Source organism: Heteronotia binoei, chromosome 20, assembly GCF_032191835.1.
Source record: "Heteronotia binoei isolate CCM8104 ecotype False Entrance Well chromosome 20, APGP_CSIRO_Hbin_v1, whole genome shotgun sequence".
Classification (NCBI taxonomy): domain Eukaryota; kingdom Metazoa; phylum Chordata; class Lepidosauria; order Squamata; family Gekkonidae; genus Heteronotia; species Heteronotia binoei.
This window is the reverse complement of record NC_083242.1, coordinates 26,804,025-26,829,269: the sequence shown is the minus strand read 5'-3', so window position 1 is coordinate 26,829,269 and position 25,245 is coordinate 26,804,025. Positions and strand designations below refer to the sequence as shown.

The 25,245-nt window shown below is 48.2% G+C and overlaps 1 protein-coding gene across 1 annotated transcript in view; it reads left to right on the top strand.

Annotated features, from left to right (window-relative positions):
• Positions 1-25,245, top strand: part of FAM20C (FAM20C golgi associated secretory pathway kinase) — a 167,835-nt gene that overhangs the window by 4,549 nt on the left and 138,041 nt on the right. The window contains exon 2 of the mRNA XM_060260735.1: positions 20,317-20,495. Within this exon, the coding sequence (XP_060116718.1) occupies positions 20,317-20,495 (179 nt within the window). The remainder of the gene's footprint in view (positions 1-20,316; positions 20,496-25,245) is intronic.

The window sequence follows — 25,245 nt, the reverse complement described above, 5'->3', positions numbered from 1 at the left end:
GTGAGAATTTGAACCCAGGTCTCTGGATATAACACTGGGCTGGGCAGCTTTGAAAGGAGTACAGGAGGCCTTGAACTCTCCTGTCCTTCCGAAGTAACCTCTGAATTTGTCTCCCAAAGAGCTGGGAAACCCTCAAATTGTCTTCTCTCAAAACTTCCCAAGGACTCAAACTTTTTTGACGGGTGGGGGGAAACACCCAGATTTTGATAATCTATTTTGATAATACCAGGGTGCTCCATTCTCTGTAGAACACATTTGGGGCTTGGCTTCTTCCTTCTGGTGTGACACGTTCCTACACAGTGTCTCTCCATGTCAATGAGTGTGTTAAAAACTAATTTTTATTTGTTTGCTTCATTTCTACCCCGCCTTTCTCCTCCGTGGGGCACTCAAAGGTGTCTTACCCCCTTCTCTTGTCCTCCATCTTACGATAGTAACAACCACCCTGTGAGGGAGGCAAGGCTGAAAGAGTCACCCACCCTACAGGCTTCCATGGCAAAGAAGGAATTTGAACTTGGGTCTCTCACATTCTAATTTGACACTCTAAGCACTTAGTTGGGAATCCTTATTTTACAGCAGGGCTTAACTGTCTTGGCATTTGAGCAAGGGCTACTGGCAGTTTTTGTCTGGGGAGGAAGAGAAGCAGCTCTGCCCCTCATACCCAGGTTTGAATCCAGAGGTTGCTATGGAAGCTGGTTGGATGATATTGGGAACCAGTTACACACTCTTGGCCTTGCCTATCTCACAGGGTTGTTGTGAGGATACAGTAAAGAAGAGGGGGATTTTGTGAGCTGCTTTGGGTTCTCACAGGGGAGAAAAGTGCCATATAGATGAAGGAAATAAGATCTACGGTACAATCCTTTCCTTCAGTGGAATCAAAGATGAAAATCAGTCAAATTTTATATCAAATATAACTAGGACATCTATATCAGGACCAGTGTTTCCCTCTAGGACAGGGGTGTCAAACATGCGGCCCAGGGGCTGAATCAGGCCCCTGGAGGGCTTCTATCAGACCCCCAAGCAACTGGCTCTTATCTATTTCCTTCTCCCTCTCTCTTGCTTCCTTCTGCATCTCAACTTGCTTTACAGAGCAAAACCTCGATTTTCTCCATTGGTTGAGGCTCCTCCTGGTCCCCTGAGGAGGGAGGGAAAGAGCCAGAGCTTCCTTTGCTCAGTTCCCTGGATCCTATGGGAGAGATACAAAGAAAGCACCCTTAAGACCAGGGGTCCTCAAACTTTTTAAATAGGGGGCCAGTTCACTGTCCCTCAGACTGTTGGAGGGCCGGACTGCCGTTACTGTACAAGGCCGCGGGCCATCAGTTCTCCGTCTTCTGCATCTCTCTCCCTTCCTCACACCACACACCCCGGCCTGGGAACTCACCTCACCTCGGTATCACCTCACACTCTGTCTCCGCCACCTCAGCCCAGTGCCGGAAGTGTGCGTTGCTAACGCGAGTTTAGGTCGAACGTCACTTCCGGTCTGATTTTGCCATAACCTGGCGGGCCGCATAAACGTCCTCAGCGGGCCGCATCTGGCCCGCGGGCCGTAGTTTGAGGACCCCTGCTTAAGACCAATGAGTGCTACTGTGTTAAGCATATTTTATTTTAAGGTGTTTTAAAAAAAATCTTTAGTAATGTTTGTTCAGGTCCTTTAAAAAGTATATATCTCTGCTCGGGGGGGGGGTTGTAGCAGGAACTCCTTTGCATATTAGGCCGCACACCCTTGATGTAGCCAATTCTCCTGGAACTTACAGGGCTGTTCTTACAGGGCCTCTTGGTGGATTGGCTACATCGGGTAGCATGAGTTAAGGCATGACTTTTTAAAAAATCCCCGTGTCTGCTACCTAATCTTAAATAGGTACACCCATGGCCTTGCCTGACAAGGTCTCATTTATGTCAGATCCAACCCTCGTAACGAATGAGTTTGTCACCCCTGCTCCAAGATGAATTCGCTCACAGTTTTTAACCTCTGGCTCACACATTTTTCTCTTAGCTCAGAAAAAACGGCCCCAGAGCAAACTAATTCATGCAGTAGCTCACAACTTAAAAGCCAGTAGCTTACAAAGTAAAATTCTTGCTCCCAAGGCTCCACGACTTAGAGGGAGTATTGATCAGGACTGTGGCTTCTTAGTGCCCTTCAGCCAATGAGAGTTTCTCGGGCTGAGCCACTGGATCCCAGGATCTGTTTTCCAGCGAGTGATCCGAGATGGTCTGGAAACCAGGTGACAGAGGTGATCTTGAATTTCTGCCTGCTAATTCCTAGAAAGCTGGGGTTTTGCATTCAAGTGTTTCTTGACTTCTGTCCTTTCAAAGGATTGGAGGGCCCCCTAGAGGCCCCCCGCGGACTTCCATGGGTTCCTGCGACCCCCCCCCCCCCTCTTTTGAGAAATGCTGATCTGGAGGAAAGGGGTGGTAGTGTTTCATGAGTCTGCAGTAACCGCAATTATAAGATAAGAAGCAGGAAAGCAATAATCTAAACATTGAGAAGATGACAGGTCTTACGTCTGGCTGATGAGACCAGGGGCGGCCTCAGCCAATGGTCCAGAGGGACAGCTGGCCTGAGCCGCAAACTTGAAGGGACCCTGACCACTCACAGCTCCTCCCACCCAAAAGGAAAGGGGCAGGGGAAGAAGAGCAGACTCCTGCGGCCACTTGTGGGGCGGGACAGTGGCTCAGTGGTTAGATTGCTGGGTGAGGTCAGAATCCTCTCTGTGCCAGAAAGCTTGGGTCAGTCACACACTCTCAGCTCCACCTCCCTCACAGGGTCATTATAAGGTTAAAACAGGAGGTGGGAAGTGGTAAGCCACTTTGGGGTCGCTATAGAGATGTATGAAAGAGCCACATGTGGCTCCTGAGCCACACTTTGGCTGCCTTTGGATCAAATCAACACAATAAGATGCTTGCTAACATTGGCTCAGAGTGACCTCGTCTCTGGAAGTATGGCAGCAGGTAATTAAGGAGAGCAAGGCCTTTTTGGTGGTTACCCCCTCCTGGCAGAACTCACTTCCCAAGTATATTGACTGGACTCCTCCCCTTTGTTGCCGTTTGGTGCAGAGAATGTGGCTGTAAATTGTCAGTGAATATTTGTGTTTTTTTAATTTATTGTGCCATTTATAATTTGCTGTTCTCCTCGAGACTCAAGGGGTATTACACAAACTGATTGAAACAGGAAGGAATGATGCATCTAATAAGCAATACAATAAGACCGTATTGCAGAAATTGTTTGTTCAGTCTGCTGTGAGTTGGGGTGGTTTGTTTGGTTGTTTTTGAGCTTTACGTCTGTGGATGAAGCACACCTTTGAAAAGGAAGAAGGCCAAGGAAATAGGGAAGTTGCCGGGCTTTTTTTGTAGCAGGAACTCCTTTGCATATTAGGCCACCCCCCCACCCCCCGATGTAGCCAATCCTCCAAGAGCTTACAGTAGACCATGTAATAAGAGCCCTGCAAGCTCTTGAAGGATTGGCTACATAAGAGGGGTGTGGCCTAATATGCAAAGGCGTTCCTGCTACAAAAAAAGCCCCAGGCAATTGTGAATGTGTTATTCCTCCCCTCCCTTCCCATGGCACCAGAAGTCAAGCCAAGACAGAGGTCCTCTTGAGTTAATGGAAGGGTGGACCAGGGTTTTGAGATCTCTGCTGTCTTAGATGGGATGATGCTCCCTTTGAAAAGTCAGGTTTGCAGCTAGGGAGTGCTTAGAAAACCAGGTGCCTGTGGTGGTTTGGAGAGAGGTCTGGAGACCAAGATCGATGAGGAAGGGGTGAAGGAGCTGGGTATGTTTAGTGTGGAGAGGAGATGACTGAGAGGTGATATGAGCACCATCTTCTTGTAGGGCTGTGATACAGAGGACGGTATGGTTTTCTATGGCTCTCGAAGGTCGGTCCAGAACCTGCAAGTTGAGATTAAATCAAAAGAGTTTCTGGCTCAACATTAGGAAGAACTTCTTGTTAAGATCTTTGAAGCTCTGCTCTATTGTAAAATGTATGATGGTTTTACAAAGCACGTAGAAGCTTGTTAGTGAAACAGGGGATCAAGTACGGCCTTGTTGCGTTCCTTGTGCTTTGCTGCACTGGATTATTTCATCTTTAAAATTTGCGAAGACGTCCTGGAGCGTTGGGACTCTCTAGAAGAACCTACCTTTGCCATGACTTGGACTACTCTTCTCATCTTCTTGGTGTTAATTCGCCTATAAAGGGACTTGAGTTTCATGATTCATTTCACTTTATATGTTTGGTTGCTGCATTTATAAACATTTGTATCATTTGTAATATTTTTTGAGGCTGGTTTTTCATGGAGGTGTACACCTTGTTCCCTGCTCGGTTTTTTGAATTCGGCAGATCATGAGAAGGAGAGCAGGAAGGGTTGCATCAGAGCTTCGTCGCCGTGGCCCTTTCTTACACTCCCAGGGAAATGCTGATTGACTCGTTTGGGCCAGGCCGCAATTTTCTTCAGGCCGGTTTTGCCGGGGATCCTGGAGAGGGGGAATTTGGCTATCTTCTGGGCTTGGAGCAAGGGTCACTGGGTGTGTTTGTGTGTGTAGGGGGGAAGTATTTGTGAGTTTCCTGCATTGTGCAGGGGGTTGGACTCGATGACTCTGGAGATCCCTTCCAACTCTGTGATTCTGCTTCTTCTCATTTTTGGCTGGGTGCTTGGCTCAGTCCGATCTAGGTACAGTGATGCAGCCCTTAATATCTAGACTGGACTATTGCCGTTGGAGCTGCTCTTGAAGAGTGTTGGGAAGCTGCAGCTAGTGTGGAATGGTGGTTGTGGCCAATTATTGCGATCACATGACTCCGATATTGCAGAAATTACATTGGCTACTGATCCATTGCTAAGCCCAATTCAAGGTGTTGTTTTTGACCATTAAAGCCCTATGTGGCTTGGGAGCAGGGCATTTGAAGGATTGTCTTCTACCTTTCATTCCTGCCTGGGATCTAAGATGACCATCCCATCAACCAAAGAAGCTCATTTGGGGGGTACAGAAGAGAGGGCCTTTTCAGTGGTGGCCCTATGATTATGGAACAACCTATGCAGGGAGGTGTGCCTCCCTCCCTCACTCTCAGTCTTCAGAAGGCACCTGAAGACGGTTTTATTTAGGATGGCATTCAGCTCATTTTAATTCTTCTGCCTACTGGCAGTTTAAAATTCCTGATTTTAAATTAGCAATTTTATTGTGTTTTATTGTTATTTATCTTGTAATCCAGGGGTGGCCAAACTTGCTTAATGTAAGAGCCGCATAGAATAAGCATTCCATGTTTGAGAGACATGAACATTGGTTTTTTGAGAGCCCCTAAAATATCAATGTTGGATGTTTGAGAGCAGGAAGGAAGGAAGGCAAACAGATGGGGGAAAGGTGAGGTAGAAAGAAAGCAACTTTAACTGCATTCTCCAAGCCGCCATTGGCAGGCTTGGCTTGGAGAAGTGATTTAAAGAGACAAATGCCTTCTCCAGGCTGGCTGATGGGGCCATGGGGGCTTCAAGATCCACACAATGTACGTGAGCTACATGTGGCTCCCGAGCCATCCCTGTTGTAAGCCGTCTCGAGTTCCTATAAGGTAGAAAGACGGCTAATCAGTGTTGTTAATAAATAAGACTGTAGTGAAACGAAAGATATAAGAGAGCAGTGGAATATTAACTCCTCTTACGAAACGAGAGACTGAGCGTGAGAGGTTGCACAACGACTGCTGGCATGGGTTGTTTAAATTAGGGAGGTTTTAAATATTCCCCACAAGTCATTTTTCAGCTTTGAGATTGCGGTCTGATACGTTGCAGGCTTTAGGCTCTGCTGTAATTTTTCAACGCAGGCTGTGGTATGCTTTGAACAGGAACAGCTGACTCAGGGACCCAAAAAAAAAAACACAAAAAACCATGCCTCTTTCCAGCATCCTGACATTCTTGTTGAAACAGCTGTGCAATGGTGTGAAATACCTTCTCCTGATAGACTGCAGCCCAGCATGTGTGGTGTTCCGGTTTCATATTCCATCTTCGGACGGGTTTTTGCAGGCGGAAGAGGTGAAAGTTTTCTGGGGCTTTACCACTATCCCCTTGAACATAGAAAGATAGCACGTCAAGGAGGGATGGGGCCTATGCTGAACCTTTCTCTTTGGTGTGCCAGTTTTCTGTATGCAGGGTGTCCCCCAACTCCACTGGGATACATGAAGAGCATGGCATCTCTTCCCCTACAGCCTGAAATGGTTTGGCCCAGGGCCTGGCCGACACCATAAGACAATGAGAGAATGGGCTGAACCACTGCTGGAAGGGTAGGAGTCACATTCTTAATGCTCCTCTGGGTACAAATTCCCTGCAAATGGAAAAGGTCGTGCATCAGGACAAGAGCTAGCCTAGCAATGCACATGTTTACATTAATGTGTGGGAGACTGAAAATTTGTTCCCCCCCAGAGTATGGAATGGTTCAGTCCTTTCTGCCAGGGAATCACAGTGGCCATCTTGTTAACTTCTTCATCCCACTCCGTGCATAGCTCAGGCCCAAGGACGGCTTTCCTACGGGGTGCCAAACTGCCAGTTTGGTGTAGTGGTTAAGTCCGCAGACTTCTTATCTAGGAGAACTGGATTTGATTCCCCACTCCTCCACCTGCACCTGCTGGAATGGCCTTGGGTCAGCCAGAGCTGTGGCAGGAGTTGTCCTTGAAAGGGTGTCTGTTATAGAAGAAGAAGAAGATATTGGATTTATATCCCGCTCTCCACTCCGAAGAGTCTCAGAGCGGCTCACAATCTCCTTTCCCTTCCTCCCCCACAAAAGACACCCTGTGAGGTGGGTGGGGCTGGAGAGAGCTCTCACAGCAGCTGCCCTTTCAAGGACAACCTCTGCCAGAGCTGTGGCTGACCCAAGACCATGCTAGCAGGTGCAAGTGGAGGAGTGGGGAATCAAACCCGGTTCTCCCAGATAAGAGTCCGCACACTTAACCACTACACCAAACCGGCTCTTATATGTGTGTGTGGGGCTGGGGGAGATAAAGGAGATTGTGAGCCACTTTGAGACTCTGAGATTCAGAGCAAAGGGTGAGATATAAATCCAATATGTTACATTCTTATTAGCCACGGAAAACACACTGCTCACTAACTCGCTTCTCTGAGGTAGCTCCATGGCAGGATGTTCTTAGTCACAGGCCCAAGAAAGAAAGGCCATCCCGTGCCAACCAGGCAAAGCAGGGAAGCAGCAACCAAGAACCAACCTCACAGGCTGACAGAAGAACATATGAACGTATGAAGCTGCCTTAAACTGAATCAGACCCTCGGTCCATCAAAGTCAGTATTGACTACTCGGACTGGCAGTGGCTCTCCAGGGTCTCAAGCTGAGGTTTTTCACGCCTATTTGCCTGGACCCTTTTTAGTTGGAGATGCCGGGGATTGAACCTGGGACCTTCTGCTTACCAAGCAGATGCTCTACCACTGAGCCACTGTCCCTCCCCGTTCCAGCAGAAGAATAACTAGCGAGAGGGAGCCATCTTTTCAGGCATCCTGGAATCAGCCCATGAGCCTCCTTCACCGCTCGGGGAACACTTAGCTAGTTTGGTGTAGTGGTTAAGTGTGCGGGCTTCTATCTGGAAGAACCAGGTTTGGTTCCCCACTCTTCCACTTGCAGCTGCTGGAATGGCCTTGGGTCAGTCATAGCTCTGGCAGGAGTTGTCCTTGAAAGGGCAGCTTCTGTCAGAGCTATCTCAACCCCACCCACCTTACAGAGTGTCTGTTGTGGGGGGAGAAGATTTAGGAGATTGTCAGCCGCTCTGAGACTCTGATTCAGAGAGAAGGGCGGGGTGTAAATCTGCAGTCCTTCTTCTTCTCCAAGACTTGTTGTTTTGTCATGCTTATTGCCGTAGTGATGGTGTTATCAAGTCGTAGCCAACGTACGGCGACGCCATAGAGTGTTCAAGGAACGAGAGAAACAGAGGAAGTTTGCCTTTGCTTGCCTCTGTGCAGCGACCCTAGACATCCTCGGTGGTCTCCCAACCAGGCCTCGCCCTGCTTTGCTTCCCGAGATCTGGCGCAATTGGGATCACCCGAGTCATCCAGGTCAGGGTGTTGCGATAGTAAGAGAGGGAAAGTTATCGATCCTGGGCTCTTCCTCATCTGTTTCATAACCTTTTGGTGGGTAATGATTAAAATCAAGTTGAGAAACGTCCTTTAGAAAAGTCATGTCTGCCTCCCCACCAGCAACTCAGTCTGCAGTAATTCAGAACGGTTCCTAAGAACATCAGAAGAGCCCTACTGGATGAGACCAGTGGTCCCATCTGGCCCAGCATCCTGCTTCACACAGTAGCAAGCCAGTTCCTCTGGGGGGTGGACAACAGGGCATAGAACTGAGACTTTCCTCTGATTAGGACATAAGAAGAGTTCTGCTGGATCAGACCAACAGTGGTCCATCTAGCCCAGCATCCTGCTTCACACAGTAGCAAGCCAGTTCCTCTGGAGGGTGGACAATAGGGCATAGAACCGAGACTTTCCTCTGATTAGGACATAAGAAGAGTTCTGCTGGATCAGACCAACAGTGGTCCATCTGGCCCAGCATCCTGCCTCACACAGTGACCAACTAGTTCCTCTGGATGGCCAACGACAAGGCTTAGAGTCTGAGGATTTCATCTGAGGGATGGTGAAGGCTATGTGGAAGAGTCTGTACTTAGCATACAGAAGGTCCCAGGTCCAATCCTGGGCATCTCCAGTAGAAAGGACCAGGCAGCAGGTGATGTGAAGTACCCTCTGTCTGAGACCCTGGAGAGCAGCTGCCAGTCTGAGTAGACAAGACTGACCTTGATGAACCAACTCAGTATAAGGAAGCTTCATATGTGTGTTCATTATGGTACTCCTTCCACAAAGACATTTCCCCCTCTCCTTCAACTTCTGGCCTTTAGGTAACAGGCAAAGGTGGTTCTCTTCCATAGAACTTTCAGGGCAAGGATGTTGTGTGTTTCAAATTACAGCATGGGGAATCCATGAGGAATTGAGGGGACATTTCTCCCTGTGACTTTTTCCTTCAGTAGATGCTCAGCTGCCCTCAGAAGATTTTCAAACAGCCCAGGTACTGCTGTAGTGGGACCTCCCACTGCTTACTTAAGGATGTGCAATCTGATAAATCCTAATTGGCATTTTTCAAATGTATTCCAGATTCAGATACACAGACCAGTCATGCGATCTTGAATATTCCTGGAACTGTTCAGGAATATCCAATGCCAGTGTTTTGAAGCACCAGTGCCATTTCAGTGGTTTAAGTTGAAGGGTGATTTTGACCCTCCTCTCAGGTTCCTGGGCCGGGACAGCCATAGTTTCTTCAGGGAAGAAGAAAACAGATAGCTAGAGCGCCTCAGAAAAAAAGAGGTGAAGTCATTCCTCTGAGGGTAGGAAGTGGAAGAGGTATGTCAAATATGATGACCTCATCCTCTTCCCTCCCTTTGAGGCAAGATTTTCCCTCTGATTCTCTGGCCCCCTCTGACTGAGCAGCCTTATTTATCTAGTTTCTTCTTTTGTGAAGAATAATGCCTGTCCCACCCTGTCAACAAATGATATTCTGCTGCTGGCTCAGACCAGGAACTTGAGGAAAGAGACAAGGTCTCCCTCTAACTTAAATTAATGAAATAGCACTCTAGAGGCTTTTTAAAGTTCAAAAATAACAAAAGTATTTTATTCAGCATAGAGGGGAAAGGTCAGGTGAAATCGGGGTAAAGGGTATGGCCCTCTCTGACTGAGCAGCCTTATTTATCTAGTTTCTTCTTTTGTGAAGAATAAGGCCTGTCCCACCCTGTCAACAAATGATATTCTGCTGCTGGCTCAGACCAGAAACTTGAGGGAAGAGACAAGGTCTCCCTCTTTAACTTAAATTAATGAAATGGCACTCTGGAGGCTTTTTAAAGTTCAAAAATGACAAAAGTATTTTATTCAGCATAGAGGGGAAAGGTCAGGTGAAATAGGGGTAAAGGATATGAAGGGTTTTTGTTTGCTTGCTTGGTTTTTGCAGGTTTCCTGGGCAACAGGGGGGGGGGGGGCAGGAGGCCCCTCACAGGCAAACAGGATCCCACCATAGGGGGAGTTTGCCAGGAGCTTCTGCTGGGATTCTCTGGTTTGACATGGGTTCTTTTGGGCTTGCACTGCCACATTAGCATTGGGTTCTGCTTGGCTTCTGAGGTCTGACATTGGTTCTGTGGGGCTGGACTCCCTATTTGGTTATTTGTCAGTCTATTTGGCTTGGATTCTGTGGTTTGGTGTTAGATATGTTGGGCTTGCCACATCAATCTGTGGCTCTGCTGGGATTCTCTAGTAATGTTGGTTCTGTTGAACTCATTGATTCTGTTTCCATTGGGAGGCTTTTGGCCACTGGTTGGTTGGTTGGCTTGGTGTGTTTTGGGCTGTTCTTTGCCCTGGACAAAGCATGGATGACTCGGGGGGGCACCTTGTTCAGGGACCCATAGAATTGGACTCCTTGGTCCAATTCACTTGAAACTTGGAGGCTCTTTAGTGGATAGGCAGGCCCCATTCTGCTTCAGTTTTAGGGGCATTTGCTTGACAAACTGCTCTTCCAGCCACCTGGAGGGATCCCCGATAGAGAATAATGTACCAACATAATTTTGGAATCACCGTGCCCCCCCCCCCCAAAAAAAACCCCAAATACAAAAAGTGAATCGATATTGAGTAAACTGGAATGCTGATAATTATGCCTTCAATAAAGACTGGGGTTGAACCAGATGACCCTAGAGGTCCCTTCCAACTTTATGATTGTATGAGAGCCAGTTTGGTGTAGTGGTTAAGTGTGCCGACTCTTATCTGGGAGAACCGGGTTTGATTCCCCACTCCTCCACTTGCACCTGCTGGAATGGCCTTGGGTCAGCCATAGCTCTGGCAGAGGTTGTCCTCGAAAGGGCAGCTGCTGGGAGAGCCCAGCAGGGTGTCTGTTGTGGGGGAGGAAGGTAAAAAAGATTGTAGGCCGCTCTGAGACTCTTCAGAGTGGCGGGCAGGATATAAATCCAATGCCGTCGTCTTCTTCATGACTGGATATGAAGAATACCAGTGTCTTTTTTTCTGGTGAATAGGGCAGTACTCTAGGATTCACCACAGTCCCTGAAGTTTAATAATAGAGTTTCAGGCAAATCCTAGAGCAGGGGTGTCGAACTTATTTGTCATTAAGGCTGGATCTCATATAAATGAGACCTTTTTGGGCTGGGCCAAGTGTGTCATCATAAAATGTAAGGCCAGGTAGAGGAGACATAAACTTTATAAAGGACCCAGATAAACACAGTTACAGGTTTATTTATTTATTTTAAAAAGCTTTAAATAAAACATGCTTAAAAGATTAGCACACTTGCAGTATTTTATTTAACCATCTCTGATAACTGAAGGAAGTAAGAGAGAGGGAGAAGGAAGCAGACTTGCTTGCGGGCCTGATAGGAGCCCTCCAGGGCCTGATTCGGCCCCCCGGGCTGCATGTTTGACATTCCTGTGACCTAGAACCTTGTACTGATGCAATCACGTCGTTTTTGCCAGAAGTGATGTCGTCTGCTAGTGTGACATGGACACTCCTCTTTTGGCACCCCAGTTCCTCCCCTTCTACTCAGTCCTCTCTAGGCTATTGCAGAGTAATTTCCTCCTTCCCTCCCTTTTCTGCATATGTAGGGAGTCACCCACACCCCCATATATCAAAACCTCTGTCTCATCTGCAGGTGGACTTGTTTTGCCATCAGCTGATAGGCAATGAGTCATGACAGTTGGTATTAAAGGTATTTCTTTAATGCTAGGGACAGCTGTTTCGAAAGAGTTTAGTTTCTCAGCTGGGCTCCTGCTTCTTCCTTGGTGTGTCCCACTGTTGTTGTTGTTGGTGGTTTTAATTCAGCAGTTTTAAGTGTGTTTTTCTAATAACCTGTATTTGGTGAACTACCTTGGAGACTGTCCGTTGGGAAATGGGACGTGGAGATTGGAATAAAGTAAATAACGTACAGAGATGAAAAAGCAAAGTGTAGACTTCTGAAGTATCAAATACCATAATATATCTAGTATCTGATGAAAGGAGCATTGACTCTCCAAAGCTTATACCCTCCCCCAAAATCTTGTTGGGCTAATGCTTCCAAGGTTTTATTCTAAGCAACTGGCATATTGCCCCCACCTAAGGTTGCCATTCTCCAGGTGGGGCCTGGAGATCTGGAATTCCAAACGGTCTCCAAATGACAGAGATCACCTTCCTTGGAGAAAATGGCTGCTTTGGAGGGTGGCATTCTGCCCTGATGAGGCCCTGTCCCTGCCCTAGCCCGTCCCTATCCAGGCTCCACCCCCCCAAAAAACCCCCTCCAATAATTTCCTGGTCTAGAGTTAGCCGCCCTCTCACCACTCCTGCAGCTGGCCTTGTAAGCAAAAGCAAACAGGAAAGAAGAAAAAGAAGAAGGAAGTTGAACATAAGTATAGAGAAATATAGGGAAGACATGGAGGTAATAGAAAAGGAAGGAAGAGGCGGAAATTCGAAAAGGACAGAAGGAGCAAGGCAGACGTACCTTGACAAAAATGGAAAAGGAGACCCATTATTTTTTTTGGGGGGGGGGCACTGTGTCTCTTTCCTAGATAGTAGTTGGCTGTTCAGCCCCTCCCCCAACTTGGTTGTCATTCTGGGGGCCAGAGTTTGGCCTCTGTGGGGACACGGTGACCCTAAATCACATTGCCACTCACTTCCATATTGTGAACTCCATATTGTGGTTTTCAACTGCGAGCCTTTCTGTCATGGGTGCTGGGGACCCTGCAGAGGAAGTTGAGTCTGACGAGGAAACTGTGCCCCTGCCACCTGCACCAGTGCCCCTGCCTCCTGCTGGAGAAGATCCCAGCCCCCCTGCCTCGCCCTCTCGGGTGGCTCGTGTGCGTGACCGCCTCCGGCAGGACCTCAGGGATCGGAGGAGGGCGGCACGCTCACGAGCAAGACGCTCCCTGAGCCCTGAGTTCTGAGAGGATTCTGGCCCTCCTAAGAGCAAGGATGCTTGAGTTATGACAGGATCCTGGCTGCCTCCCTGAGCCAGCAATTAGCCCAAACGGGCAACAGCCAGCAGAGGGCTATATAGCTGTGGGCTTTGGGAGGAGGCTTTGTGGAAGCAACTAGTCATCTCCCTGACATCCTAGCATCCACTCCGGCTTGACTTTGGTTCCTGACTCCCTGACTTTGGCTTTTGACTTCTGGACTCCCTGACCTCGGCTTCTGGACCTCGGACCTGCGATACTTGTACACTGATTTGGATTTGGCGCCTCAGACCCTCCTGCTTACTGGCTACAGACCTCGGACTGCCTCTGGACTTTGCCTGACCCGGCCCCAGCCGTGACACTTTCCAAGCTGGACTCTGAAGAGATGGCTCAGAAGTACAAATATAAATAAATCGCTTACCAAAATGGCTGCTTCACATAGGGTTGCCAACTTCTCCAGCATGGTCAACGGCTGGGGCTGATGGGAATTGTAGGCAAAATACATCTGGAGAGCTACCGTTGGCCACCCCTGGCATAGGGTCTACCATCCAAAGCAGCCATTTTCTCCAGGGGGGTGGATCTCTGTCATCTGGAGAGCAGCTGTGATTTGGGGATATCTCCAGCCCCACCTGGGAATTAGCACCCCGACATTCACAGCTGCACCATTCCCTTCAAAAACTACAAGTCTTGAGAAGCTGAGGAAGCTGGACCCTGCAGAAGTCTAGTCAGGGAACGAGAGTCTTCAGGCTAATTCTTGGACAGGTGGAGGACAGAATGGACAGGTCTGAATAATAGCAAAGCTTTAAGGATCCTGGGAGTTGTAGTCTGGCAGAACCGAGGCCTGTTCTGTTCTGCAGGTTTGTTTTTCTTATGAGAGGAGGAAGGAAGGCCAAGCAGCCAGCTGGAAAAGAGAAAGCGAGAAAACAAATAACGCCATCCTTTGCAGAGTTCCTCCAGTGTAAGCGCCTTGGTTTCGGTGGCCTTGGACTGATTTCTCTCAAAGGGCTGTGGAGGAAGATGTCAGTTCAGGGGCTGAGGAGAAGACAAATTCAGGAGACAAAATTCAGATGCGTTCTGTTTGAAGTGAGGGGACACAAGCCTGTCTTCCTTTTTCTTTGCTTGTTTCATACTAGAATGCACTTTTGGCAGAGTTCAGTGTACGTCAAGGAAGGTTTTAGATGCCAGCCTCCAGGTGGGACCTAGGGACCCCCTGGGATTGCACCTCATCTCCAGATTGCAGGGATCAGTTCCCCTGGAGAAAATGGATACTTTGGGGGGTGGACTCTGTAGCTTTGTACCTCACTGATGTCCCCCAGCTCCCTCCTCAAATTCCTCCCTCCCTAGGCTGCCCCCCTCCCCCCCCATAGAAAATCTCCAGGAATTTCCAAGTTCAAAGTTAACAGCTCTACATACCAATATTCCCCCCATAATATATTAGGATAAAATGTTGAAAGGTTGAAGGCAACGATTCATTTTTCTTTAATGTCCATTTAGACATAAAAGTTTGGTGCAGTGGTTAAGTGTGCGGTGTAGTGGTTAAGTGTGGCGAGAGCCAGTTTGGTGTAGTGGTTCAGTGTGCGGACTCTTATCTGGGAGAACCGGGCTTGATTCCCCACTCCTCTACTTGCACCTGCTGGAATGGCCTTGGGTCAGCCATAGCCCTGGCAGAGGTTGTCCTTGAAAGGGCAGCTGCTGTGAGAGCCTTCTCAACCCCACCCACCTCACAGGGTGTCTGTTGTGGGGGAGGAAGGGAAAGGAGATTGTAGGCCGCTCTGAGACTCTGTCCTTAAAAGGGCAGCTGCTGGGAGAGCCCTCTCAGCCCCACCCACCTCACAGGGTGTCTGTTGTGGGGGAGGAAGGGAAAGGAGATTGTGAGCCCCTCTGAGACTCTTCGGAGTGGAGGGCGGGATATAAATCCAATATCTTCATCTACCTCACAGGGTGTCTGTTGTGGGGGAGGAAGGGAAAGGAGATTGTGAGCCGCTCTGAGACTCTTCGGAGTGGAGGGCGGGATATAAATCCAATATCTTCAGCTACCTCACAGGGTGTCTATTGTGGGGGAGGAAGGGAAAGGAGATTGTGAGCCGCTCTGAGACTCTGTCCTTGAAATGGCAGCTGCTGTGAGAGCCCTCTCCAGCCCACCCAACTCACATGGTGTCTGTTGTGGGGGAGGAAGGTAAAGAAGATTGTGAGCCGCTTTGAGACTCTTCGGAGTGGAGGGCGGGATATAAATCCAATATCATCTTCTTCTTCTATCTTTCCTGCATCTATTTGCAGAAGGCTGATTGCTTATTAATTCCAATACATACAATTGCGTGCGTGCCCACACACACAGCACAATTTATTTATTTTTTGACACTGCACAAATTGTCTCTAGCTGCACGTTGGAACTACCTCCCATGTTCCCTGATCCTGTCCCTGAGTCATAAAAGAAAAGATCGATTTTATTTCTGAAATGTCAAAGGACAGTCCCGATTGGCCCCATTCCCAGATACCTGAGCCCGGGTGAAGCGTCCCTCTCTTCCCTGTTGGGGCCCTGCTGGGACTCTGCCATTGAAGAAGGCAAAAATATATCTTGCTGCACGTTCGAATAAACGGCCTCCTCTGTTCCCGGAACCTATCATGAAAGTCATGAAATAAAAAAATTCTATTTTATTTCTAGAATGTCAGCTGTTAGCCCTATTTAGCCCTGCTCCCGGACGCTTTGAGTCTAGGCCAAATGTACCTACCTTCCTTGTTTGGGCCCTGCTGGGTTCGTGCCATTGAAGAAGTCAAAAATAGACCTACCTGCATATTATAGTAAACCACCTCCCCTGTTCCCTGAGTCATGAAAGAAAAGATTCTGTTTTATTTCTGCGCTATCAAAAGATAGCCCTGTTCATCCCCTCTCCCAGACGCCCAAGCCCGGGTCAAGTGTACCTGCCTTCTCTGTTTCGACCCTGCTGGGTTTGTGCCGTTGAAGATATCCGGATGTATACAGCCCAGCACGTTCCGGCTTAGTTTTCCCCTACTGTGCCTGTAGCGTTCTATGTGCAGGACTATTTGGAAATCAAAACGGCACGTCAGGAAAATATTTGAACATCTGACTCGCCTGCCTTCCAAAATGGTACAGCCCCTGGAGGGCTTTACCCTACATTTCTTTGTTTCCAGCACTTTACCTTTCCCTAGATTTTTTTGTAATAACGACACAACTTTGTTATGAGTCCCCGTTCTGCTTTTCTGGCGTGTTCCGTTTCCACTCTGGAAGATGGAGCCAAGCCTTCCGCCGGGCAGTCGCGTTCTTTTGATTCAGTGGTAGCTTTAACTGTGAGTTGCTAAACAGCCAGCAGTGCAGGACACATATTTCAGGGAGCCCGTCTGCGCTTCGGTGCGGCTGCTCTGCACGCACACAGCAAAGAGAAATGAGAATGTTGCGAGCATTATAATAAACTCAGTAGCAGATCACATGTCTGCAGGGCTTTTTTTGCAGCAGGAACTCTTTTGCATATTAGGCCACACCCCTCTGATGTAGCCAATCCTCCTGGAGCTTACAGTAGGCCCTGTTCTAAGAGCCCTGTAAGCTCTTGGAGGATTGGCTACATCGGGGGGCGTGTGGCCTAATATGCAAAAGAGTTCCTGCTACCAAAAAAGCCCTGCATGTTTGGGTTGTGGAAAGTCCCAAGTGCCATCTCTGACATCTCCAGTTGGCAGGCTCTCATATAGAAGATGTTGAGAAAGACCCCTTTATTCCTTCCAGATGTTGAAGAACAGCTGCCAGGCAGACTGGTCTGGGCAGGGGTCATTTTGTAGAAAAAGAGGTGCTGGAGCTCATTAGCGCAACTCATTTGTGATGCCACACACTCCCGACATCACCGGAGGATGCACTAAATTATATCAGCTCAGCACCTACCTTAAAATGATTCTTGAGTTAGAATTGCCCTAATAGAACCTGACTCCCGTCATACTTTATAAATGACTTTCTCCTACGTGGCCACAGCGGCATGATGATTTCTGTTGGTCTGGTTTATATGTTTTGGTTATTTTCCCATTTTTGTGGGAGGGGGAAATATTAGGAAGTTTGTCATATCTTAGAGTTCAACAAAATTCTCACAGGGGGTGTAATGGTCTAGTGCAGGGGTGGCCAACGGAAGCTCTCCAGATTTTTTTTTTTTTGCCTACAACTCTCATCAGTCCCATCCATTTGCCATGCTGGCTGGGGCTGATGGGAGTTGTAGGCAAAAAAAATCTGGAGAGCTACCGTTGGCCACCCCTGGAGACCTATAGGCTCCAGAGAAGCCTGTCTAGGAGTTACTACAGAAAGCCTACATCTCCCAGGATTCCCTCTGTCCCTCTGATTGGGTGGCAAGGTTTTAGAGGGAAACTAGCCCAGCGAGGGGTGGAACCTGAGAGGAGGTCCTTTCTGGAAAAGGCTGCAGGAGAGAAGGCAGCAGGAGAGATCCCTTACCCAAGGGGGTGAGTTCTGGTATTAGAGGAAGGGAATGTCTAGGTAGTTGTGTCAGGGCTTCTGCTTATTTGCACTCCTCTTTACTGTATGTGTGTGTATGAATGTATATGTGTAAGAGCCCCGTGGCGCAGAGTGGTAAAACTGCAGTACTGCAGTCCTAAGCTCTGCTCATGACCTGAGTTCAATCCCGGTGGAAGCTGGGTTCAGGCAGCCGGCTCGAGGTTGACTCAGCCTTCCATCCTTCCGAGGTCGGTAAAATGAGTCCCCAGCTTGCTGGGGGGAAAGTGTAGATGACTGGGGAAGGCAATGGCAAACCACCCCATAAAAAGTCTGCCGTGAAAACGTGAGAGCAACATCACCCCAGAGTCGGAAACAACTGGTGCTTGCACCTTTACTTTTCTTTTGTGTATATGTATGTATATGTGTGTGTGTGTGTGTGTGTGTGTATATATGTATATGTGTGTATATATATGTATATATATGCATATGTTTGTATATATATACATGTGTATATATGTATATGTATGTATGTGTGTGTATATATGTATATATATTCACTGTTTTTATCCACTTACTATTTGAGAAATATAAACAAACTTGTTGTTGTTCTCTTGCTTGGGTCCTTGCATCTTCTTGGTCACAGTTAAGAGGTATTTACTCCTAAGGAAGGTCCAGGGGTGGCTGGGTGCTCTGGGCTCTCCCGTGTAGACCCTGACCAGAGTGGTGGCAGCCAGTAGAAGGCCCTCCTAGGCCACAGTTGTGTGACACGGGGTTTGAACAATGGAGCCCAGAAATCAAGTATTTGGAGGGGGGGTGGCCAAGAAAGAGCACAATAAAATGTAGAGGTTCCAGAGCTCCACTCCTGTGAGCTCCTGGCCAAAATGAGGCCTGGGCCTGGGCTAGCCGGAGCTAGATAGGCCAGTGCCCTGAGCTGGCCCAGGCTGGTCAGATCTCAGAAGCTAAGGAAGACCAGCCCTGGTTAGTATTGGCTTGGGAAACCACCAAGGAAGTCCAGGGTTGCTACACAGGCAAACCGCCTCTGAGCATCACTTGCCTTGAAAACCCCTCGAGCGAGGGAGGGGTCACCGTTTGGTGTGACATGACAACACATCCGAGCATCACCAGATAGGCCAGTGAGTATAAAACAGGACTCGGTTAGTTTTCTGTCCCTCTAGGAGCCAGTCCCTTCCCCCCCGCCCACCTGCACCAGACTCCTAGATCGTTTAAACACCAGGCTCATTTTTCCATGACTATATTTTTTAATCATTGCTATCAAAAACTGCTACTAAGTCTTCATGGTTTGTTATAATTTTATTCAAGCTATAATAAGTCAGAGGTGTTGTGGTATGTATGTAAATATGGGGCAACCCTGGCTATCATCATAATAAAAACCTCATACTGATGATGATGATGATATATTATTGCAGAAGATATTAGGTGCCACAATGTAATTTGTAAACCTGGTATCTCAAGGGCGATACCAGTGACCTCAAGCGAGAGACTGTGGCTCAGTGGTACATTGCATTCATGGCATGTAGTAAGTCATAGAATCATAAGAGTTGGAAGGGACCTCCAGGGTCATCTGTGCACAATGCAGGAAACTCACAAGTTCCTCCCCCTAAATTCACAGGATCTTCATTGCTGTCAGAGGGCCATCTAGCCTCTGTTTAAAAACCTCCAAGGAAGGAGAGCCACCACCTTCTGAGGAAGCCTGTTCCACTGAGGAACTGTTCTAAGTCCTCAGTTCAATCCTTGGTGCCTCCATATAGTGTTTTTGGCCACATCAGTAGTTGTATGGACTTTCTCCTTTTTCTCACATATAAAGTTCCTGTTTCCTCAGGGAGGGGAGAGATGTCTGCTCTCCCTGTGTTTTGCTCCCTCTAGTGGCTGATTTGATATTACATCAGTTTATGTCCTGCATATCCCCTGCAGGTTTAAACTGCAGTTTTTTACGCTGGATATAAACCAGTGTAATAATGAATCGATCACTAGAGGGAACAAAACTCCCCCTCCCCCCAAAAACCCATGAACTTATAAACAAAGAAAAGGAGAATGCAGAAAAGACCTGTGTTTCCCCAATGGAGCAAATAACAACTCCTGAGGATTGTTTCATGTTGGGAATATAGCACAGGGTTTAAGTACCATATCACCTTGCACTTTGGTCCCAATCTGAATAGGACCTCCATATGCTTAGGAATTAAGTTTCAGCATGGAACTCCCAATGCATATCTGGTTGATAGGCCATTGGCTGGACCCATAAACAGTATAACATGTAGTCAAGTCCCCTAAGAATCTTGGGAGCTGAGGCCAGGACACAATTGGATAAACATATGGAGTAGAGGTCCATCAGTGCGTATTAGCCACAGCGTATTGTTGGGGGGTGACGCTCTGTATTCTTGGTTCTTGTGGGGGGGGGGCACAGTGGGAGGGCTTCTGATGTCCTGGCCCCACTGGAGGACCTCCTGATGGTGCCTGGTTTTTTGGCCAGTGTGTGACAGAGAGTGTTGGAATGGACGGGCCACTGGCCTGATCCAACATGGCTTTTCTTAGGTTCTTACAAAGCTAGATGCACCGGTGGTGTGTGAATATTATGTTGTCCAATCAGAGATGTCCTCTTTCTTTACACTGCGTACATGTTCTTTGGCTGCATAGGAGTATCAAAAGAGTTGAGTTTCTTTGTTGGCAACTCTTTTGAGCCCTCTTCCTCAAAACAGCATAAGCAAAAGCGGTGGTCCCAAAGAACAAGGAAACCAGAAATCTGGCCTGAAATTCAATCAAGGGGCTTTTTATTGTTTTAAGACTTGGTGTTTTGACCTACATAGTGCTTTCTTGGCATCTCTCGTAGCCTGGAAACGGTCCCGTCCTCCTTGCGCAAAGTGCATTGCTGGCATTTCCACGAAACCTAATATTCTGCCGTCTCTCTGCTTGTTTTCTCTCGGGTAGGCAAAACGAAGGCCATGAGGATGAAGAATTCTTACCCACCGGAGAGGCGGCCGTTGATTCCTACCCAAACTGGCTCAAGTTCCACATTGGCGTGAATCGATACGAACTGTACTCCAGACACAACCCGGCGATCGAAGCCTTGCTGCAGGACCTGGCAACTCAGAAAATCACAAGCGTCGGTGAGTTGATGAACATGCAATTCCCAGCAGAGGGTTGCTCTTTTCTCTTTACTGCTGCTCACATTTGTGTATCAGGAGGGTCTGCGGCTTAGGGGTAGAGCATCGGCTTGGCATGACGAAGGTCCCAGGTTCAGTTCCCAACATTCACACCAGGGGTGGCCAAACTGCGGCTCAGGAGCCACATAAAGCTCTTTCACACACATTGTGCGGTTCTCAAAGCTTCCACTGCCCCATTGGGCAGCTTGGAGAAGGCATTTCTCTCTTTAAATCACTTATCCAAGCCAAGACATCAGGCAGCTTGGAGAATGAATTTAAAGTTGCTTTCTTCCCACCTCTCTTCTCCCCCTCCATCTCTTTTCCTTCCTTCCTTCTTTCGCTCCCTCCCAGCTCTCAAACATCTAATGTTCATGTCTTGCCGTTGTCAGACCTCTGACGTTTATTCTATATGGCTCTTATGCTAAGCAACTTTGGCCACCCTGATCCACACAAACATTCTTTTGTATATAAGGCTGTTAAAGTTTTTTTTTTTTTCCCTTTGTATTTCGGTCATGGTATGTGGCTCTTGGCATTCTAGGTCGCAGTAGACAAGGCTGACCTTGATAGATTGAGGGTTGAACTCAGTAGGTGACTTCATGCGACCAACTGTGTGATTTCGGTAGCAGAGTGTCTGCATTGTATGTAGAAGGTCCCAGGTTCAATCCCCGGCATCTTCAGCCAAAAAGATCAGGTAGCAGGTGATGTGAAAGACCTCCATACGAAACCCTACCTTGCTGCTGCCATACAGAGCAGACAGATTTGGCTTAGTGGAGTCACGCGTATATGAACTAGGGATCCCACAATCCAAATGCAGCCAAATAACCATCTCTGGTGGCCCACCAGGTCCTTGTAGGAACCCTCTCCGTTTTGCCTGTAGCTAACCCTGCGAAAACAGAGGGTCACCAAACATTTGGCAGGCTACGAACAGAGCTGCCAAATTTGGACTGACTCCTGTAGCTGTTCCCTTTCGCAAAAGGTTGGTCTTCTGTGATCAAGAAGGCATAAGAACATAAGAGAAGCCATGTTGGAGCAGGCCAATGGCCCATCCAGTCCAACACTCTGTGTCACATAAGAGAAGCCATGTTAGATCAGGCCAATGGCCCAACCTGTCCAACACTGTGTCACAGAAGAACATAAGAGAAGCCATGTTGCATCAGGCCAATGGCTCATCCAGTCCAGCATTCTGTGTCACATAAGAGAAGCCATGTTGGATCAGGCCAATGGCCCATCCAGTCCAACACTCTGTGTCACATAAGAACATAAGAGAATCCATGTTGGATCAGGCCAGTGGCCCATCCAGTCCAACACTCTGTGTCACATAAGAACATAAGAGAAGCCATGTTGGATCAGGCCAATGGCCCATCTGGTCCAACACTCTGTGTCACATAAGAACATAAGAGAAGCCATGTTGGATCAGGCCAATGACTCATCCAGTCCAGCACTCTGTGTCACATAAGAACATGAGAGAAGCCATGTTGGATCAGGCCAGTGGCCCCTCCAGTCCAACACTCTGTGTCACGTAAGAACATAAGAGAAGCCATGTTGGATCAGGCCAATGGCCCATCCAGTCCAACACTCTGTGTCACATAAGAACATAAGAGAAGCCATGTTGGATCAGGCCAGTGGCCCATCCAGTCCAACACTCTGTGTCACATAAGAACAGAAGAGAAGCCATGTTGGATCAGGCCAATGGCCCATCCAGTCCAACACTCTGTGTCACATAAGAACAGAAGAGAAGCCATGTTGGATCAGGCCAGTGGCCATCCGGTCCAACACTCTGTGTCACATAAGAACATAAGAGAAGCCATGTTGGATCAGGCCAATGGCCCATCCAGTCCAACACTCTGTCACATAAGAACATAAGAAAAGACATGTTGGATCAGGCCAGTGGCCATCCGGTCCAACACTCTGTGTCACATAAGAACATAAGAGAAGCCATGTTGGATCAGGCCAATGGCCCATCCGGTCCAACACTCTGTGTCACATAAGAACATAAGAGAAGCCATGTTGGATCAGGCCAGTGGCCCATCCAGTCCAACACTCTGTGTCACATAAGAACATAAGAGAAGCCATGTTGGATCAGGCCAATGGCCCATCCGGTCCAACACTCTGTGTCACATAAGAACATAAGAGAAGCCATGTTGGATCAGGCCAATGGCCCATCCGGTCCAACACTCTGTGTCACATAAGAACATAAGAGAAGCCATGTTGGATCAGGCCAATGGCCCATCCGGTCCAACACTCTGTGTCACATAAGAGAAGCCATGTTGGATCAGGCCAATGGCCCATTCAATCCAGCACTGTATCACACAGTGGCCAAAAAAACCTGCCCAGCTGCCATCAGAAGGTCCACTAGTGGGACCAGAGGTGGTTTGCCCTTGCCTGCCTCTGCATAGCAATGCTTAACAACCCTGGTGGTCTCCCATCCAAGTATGAACCAGGGGAAGCCCTGCTTAGCTTCCGAGCTCCGACAAGATCAGGTTAGCCTGAGATTTCCAGGTCTGGGCGACACGAGATTACAGACAAGAAAATTCTGGCTTCCTTATTGTTTACAGCTAATAAAAGAAGTTTCTGCGTTTGGAAATGGGAGCCAGTAAAGTCAAGCGAAGCCAGTATATGTCAAGCGCATCACACCTATTTCCTCATCACGCCCCAAAGCAAACAAGGGACTGCTTACGTTAACGTGGCGCAGAGCTTCTGATTTCAAGGGCAGGGTGGTCACCAGAACTTTGCAGTGCCCCAGCATGCAGATGGCGCAGAGAAGTTTCCACTGCGAGGAAACCTTTTCTTGTAATTGTTGCTTTGCAGCAGGCACAGTAAGAAATCTTGCTGAGAGGCAGAGGGGCCCAGTGAACAAAGCCTTTGTGCCAGATGCCTGTATTGACCAACTGCTGTTCCCACTTTCTGTTCTTGGTAGGTTGCTGCCCCTATCCTTCCATGCCATTAGCAGGGCTTTTTTCATAGCAGGAACTCCTTTGCATATTAGGCCACACACCCCTGATGTAGCCAATCCTCCAAGAGCTTACAGGAGGCCCTGTTCTAAGAGCCCTGTAAGGAATTCTAGCAGGACCTCCTTTGCATATTAGGCCACACACCCCTGGTGTAGCCAATCCTCCAAGAGCTAACAGTAAGCCCTGTTCTAAGAGCCTTGTAAGGAATTCTAGCAGGACCTCCTTTGCATATTAGGCCACACACCCCTGGTGTAGCCAATCCTCCAAGAGCTAACAGTAAGCCCTGTTCTAAGAGCCCTGTAAGGAATTCTAGCAGGACCTCCATTGCATATTAGGCCACACACCCCTGGTGTAGCCAATCCTCCAAGAGCTAACAGTAAGCCCTGTTCTAAGAGCCTTGTAAGGAATTCTAGCAGGACCTCCTTTGCATATTAGGCCACACACCCCTGATGTAGCCAATCCTCCAAGAGCTAACAGTAGGCCCTGTTCTAAGAGCCTTGTAAGGAATTCTAGCAGGAACTCCTTTGCATATTTGGCCACACACCCCTGATGTAGCCAATCCTCCAAGAGCTAACAGTAGGCCCTGTTCTAAGAGCCTTGTAAGGAATTCTAGCAGGAACTCCTTTGCATATTAGGCCACACACCCCTGATGTAGCCAATCCTCCAAGTGCTAACATTAGGCCCTGTTCTAAGAGCCCTATAAGGAATTCTAGCAGGACCTCCTTTGCATATTAGGCCACACACCCCTGATGTAGCCAATCCTCCAAGAGCTAACAGTAGGCCCTGTTCTAAGAGCCCTATAAGGAATTCTAGCAGGACCTCCTTTGCATATTTGGCCACACACCCCTGATGTAGCCAATCCTCCAAGAGCTAACAGTAGGCCCTGTTCTAAGAGCCCTATAAGGAATTCTAGCAGGACCTCCTTTGCATATTTGGCTACACACCCCTGATGTAGCCAATCCTCCAAGAGCTAACAGTAGGCCCTGTTCTAAGAGCCCTGTAAAGAATTCTAGCAGTACCTCCTTTGCATATTAGGCCACACACCCCTGATGTAGCCAATCCTCCAAGAGCTTACAAGGCTCTTAGAACAGGACCTACTGTAAGCTCTATGGACTGGCTATGTCGGGGGTTTGTGGCCTAATATGCAAAGGAGTTCCTGCTACTAAAAAAGCCCTGGTTATTAGCATGTGCTGCCAGTTCTGTTGTTTAGGTGGAGGATCTTGAGAAGTTACCTCTTAAGGTGGGGAGTCAATATACTTTGTGGCCCCGTGGCGCGGAGTGGTAAAGCAGCAGCACTGCAGTACTGTGGTCTGAACTCTCTGCTCATGACCTGAGTTTGATTCCAGCAGAAGCTGGATTCAGGTAGCCGGCCCGAGGTTGACTCAGCCTTCCATCCTTCCGAGGTCGGTAAAATGAGTCCCCAGCTTGCTGGGAGGGAAGTGTAGATGACTGGGGAAGGCTGTTTTTCAACGAAATGATACCAAAATTGTAGGGGTTCTAGTGCTACCTATCCACTGAACACATGCCACGTTTCAAGTGAATTGGACTATGAGGTCCATTATATGCATCCCTGAGCAAAGTGCTTCCAGCCATTCCACTTTCAGAGCTGTGAACTGGTAAGGGAGGGGGGGAATGGGCCCCACCACCACAAAAGATGGTGTAGATGACTGGGGAAGGCAATAGCAAACCACCCTGTAAGAAGTCTGCCGTGAAACGTTGCGAAAGCAACGTCACCCCAGAGTCGGAAATGACTGGTGCTTGAA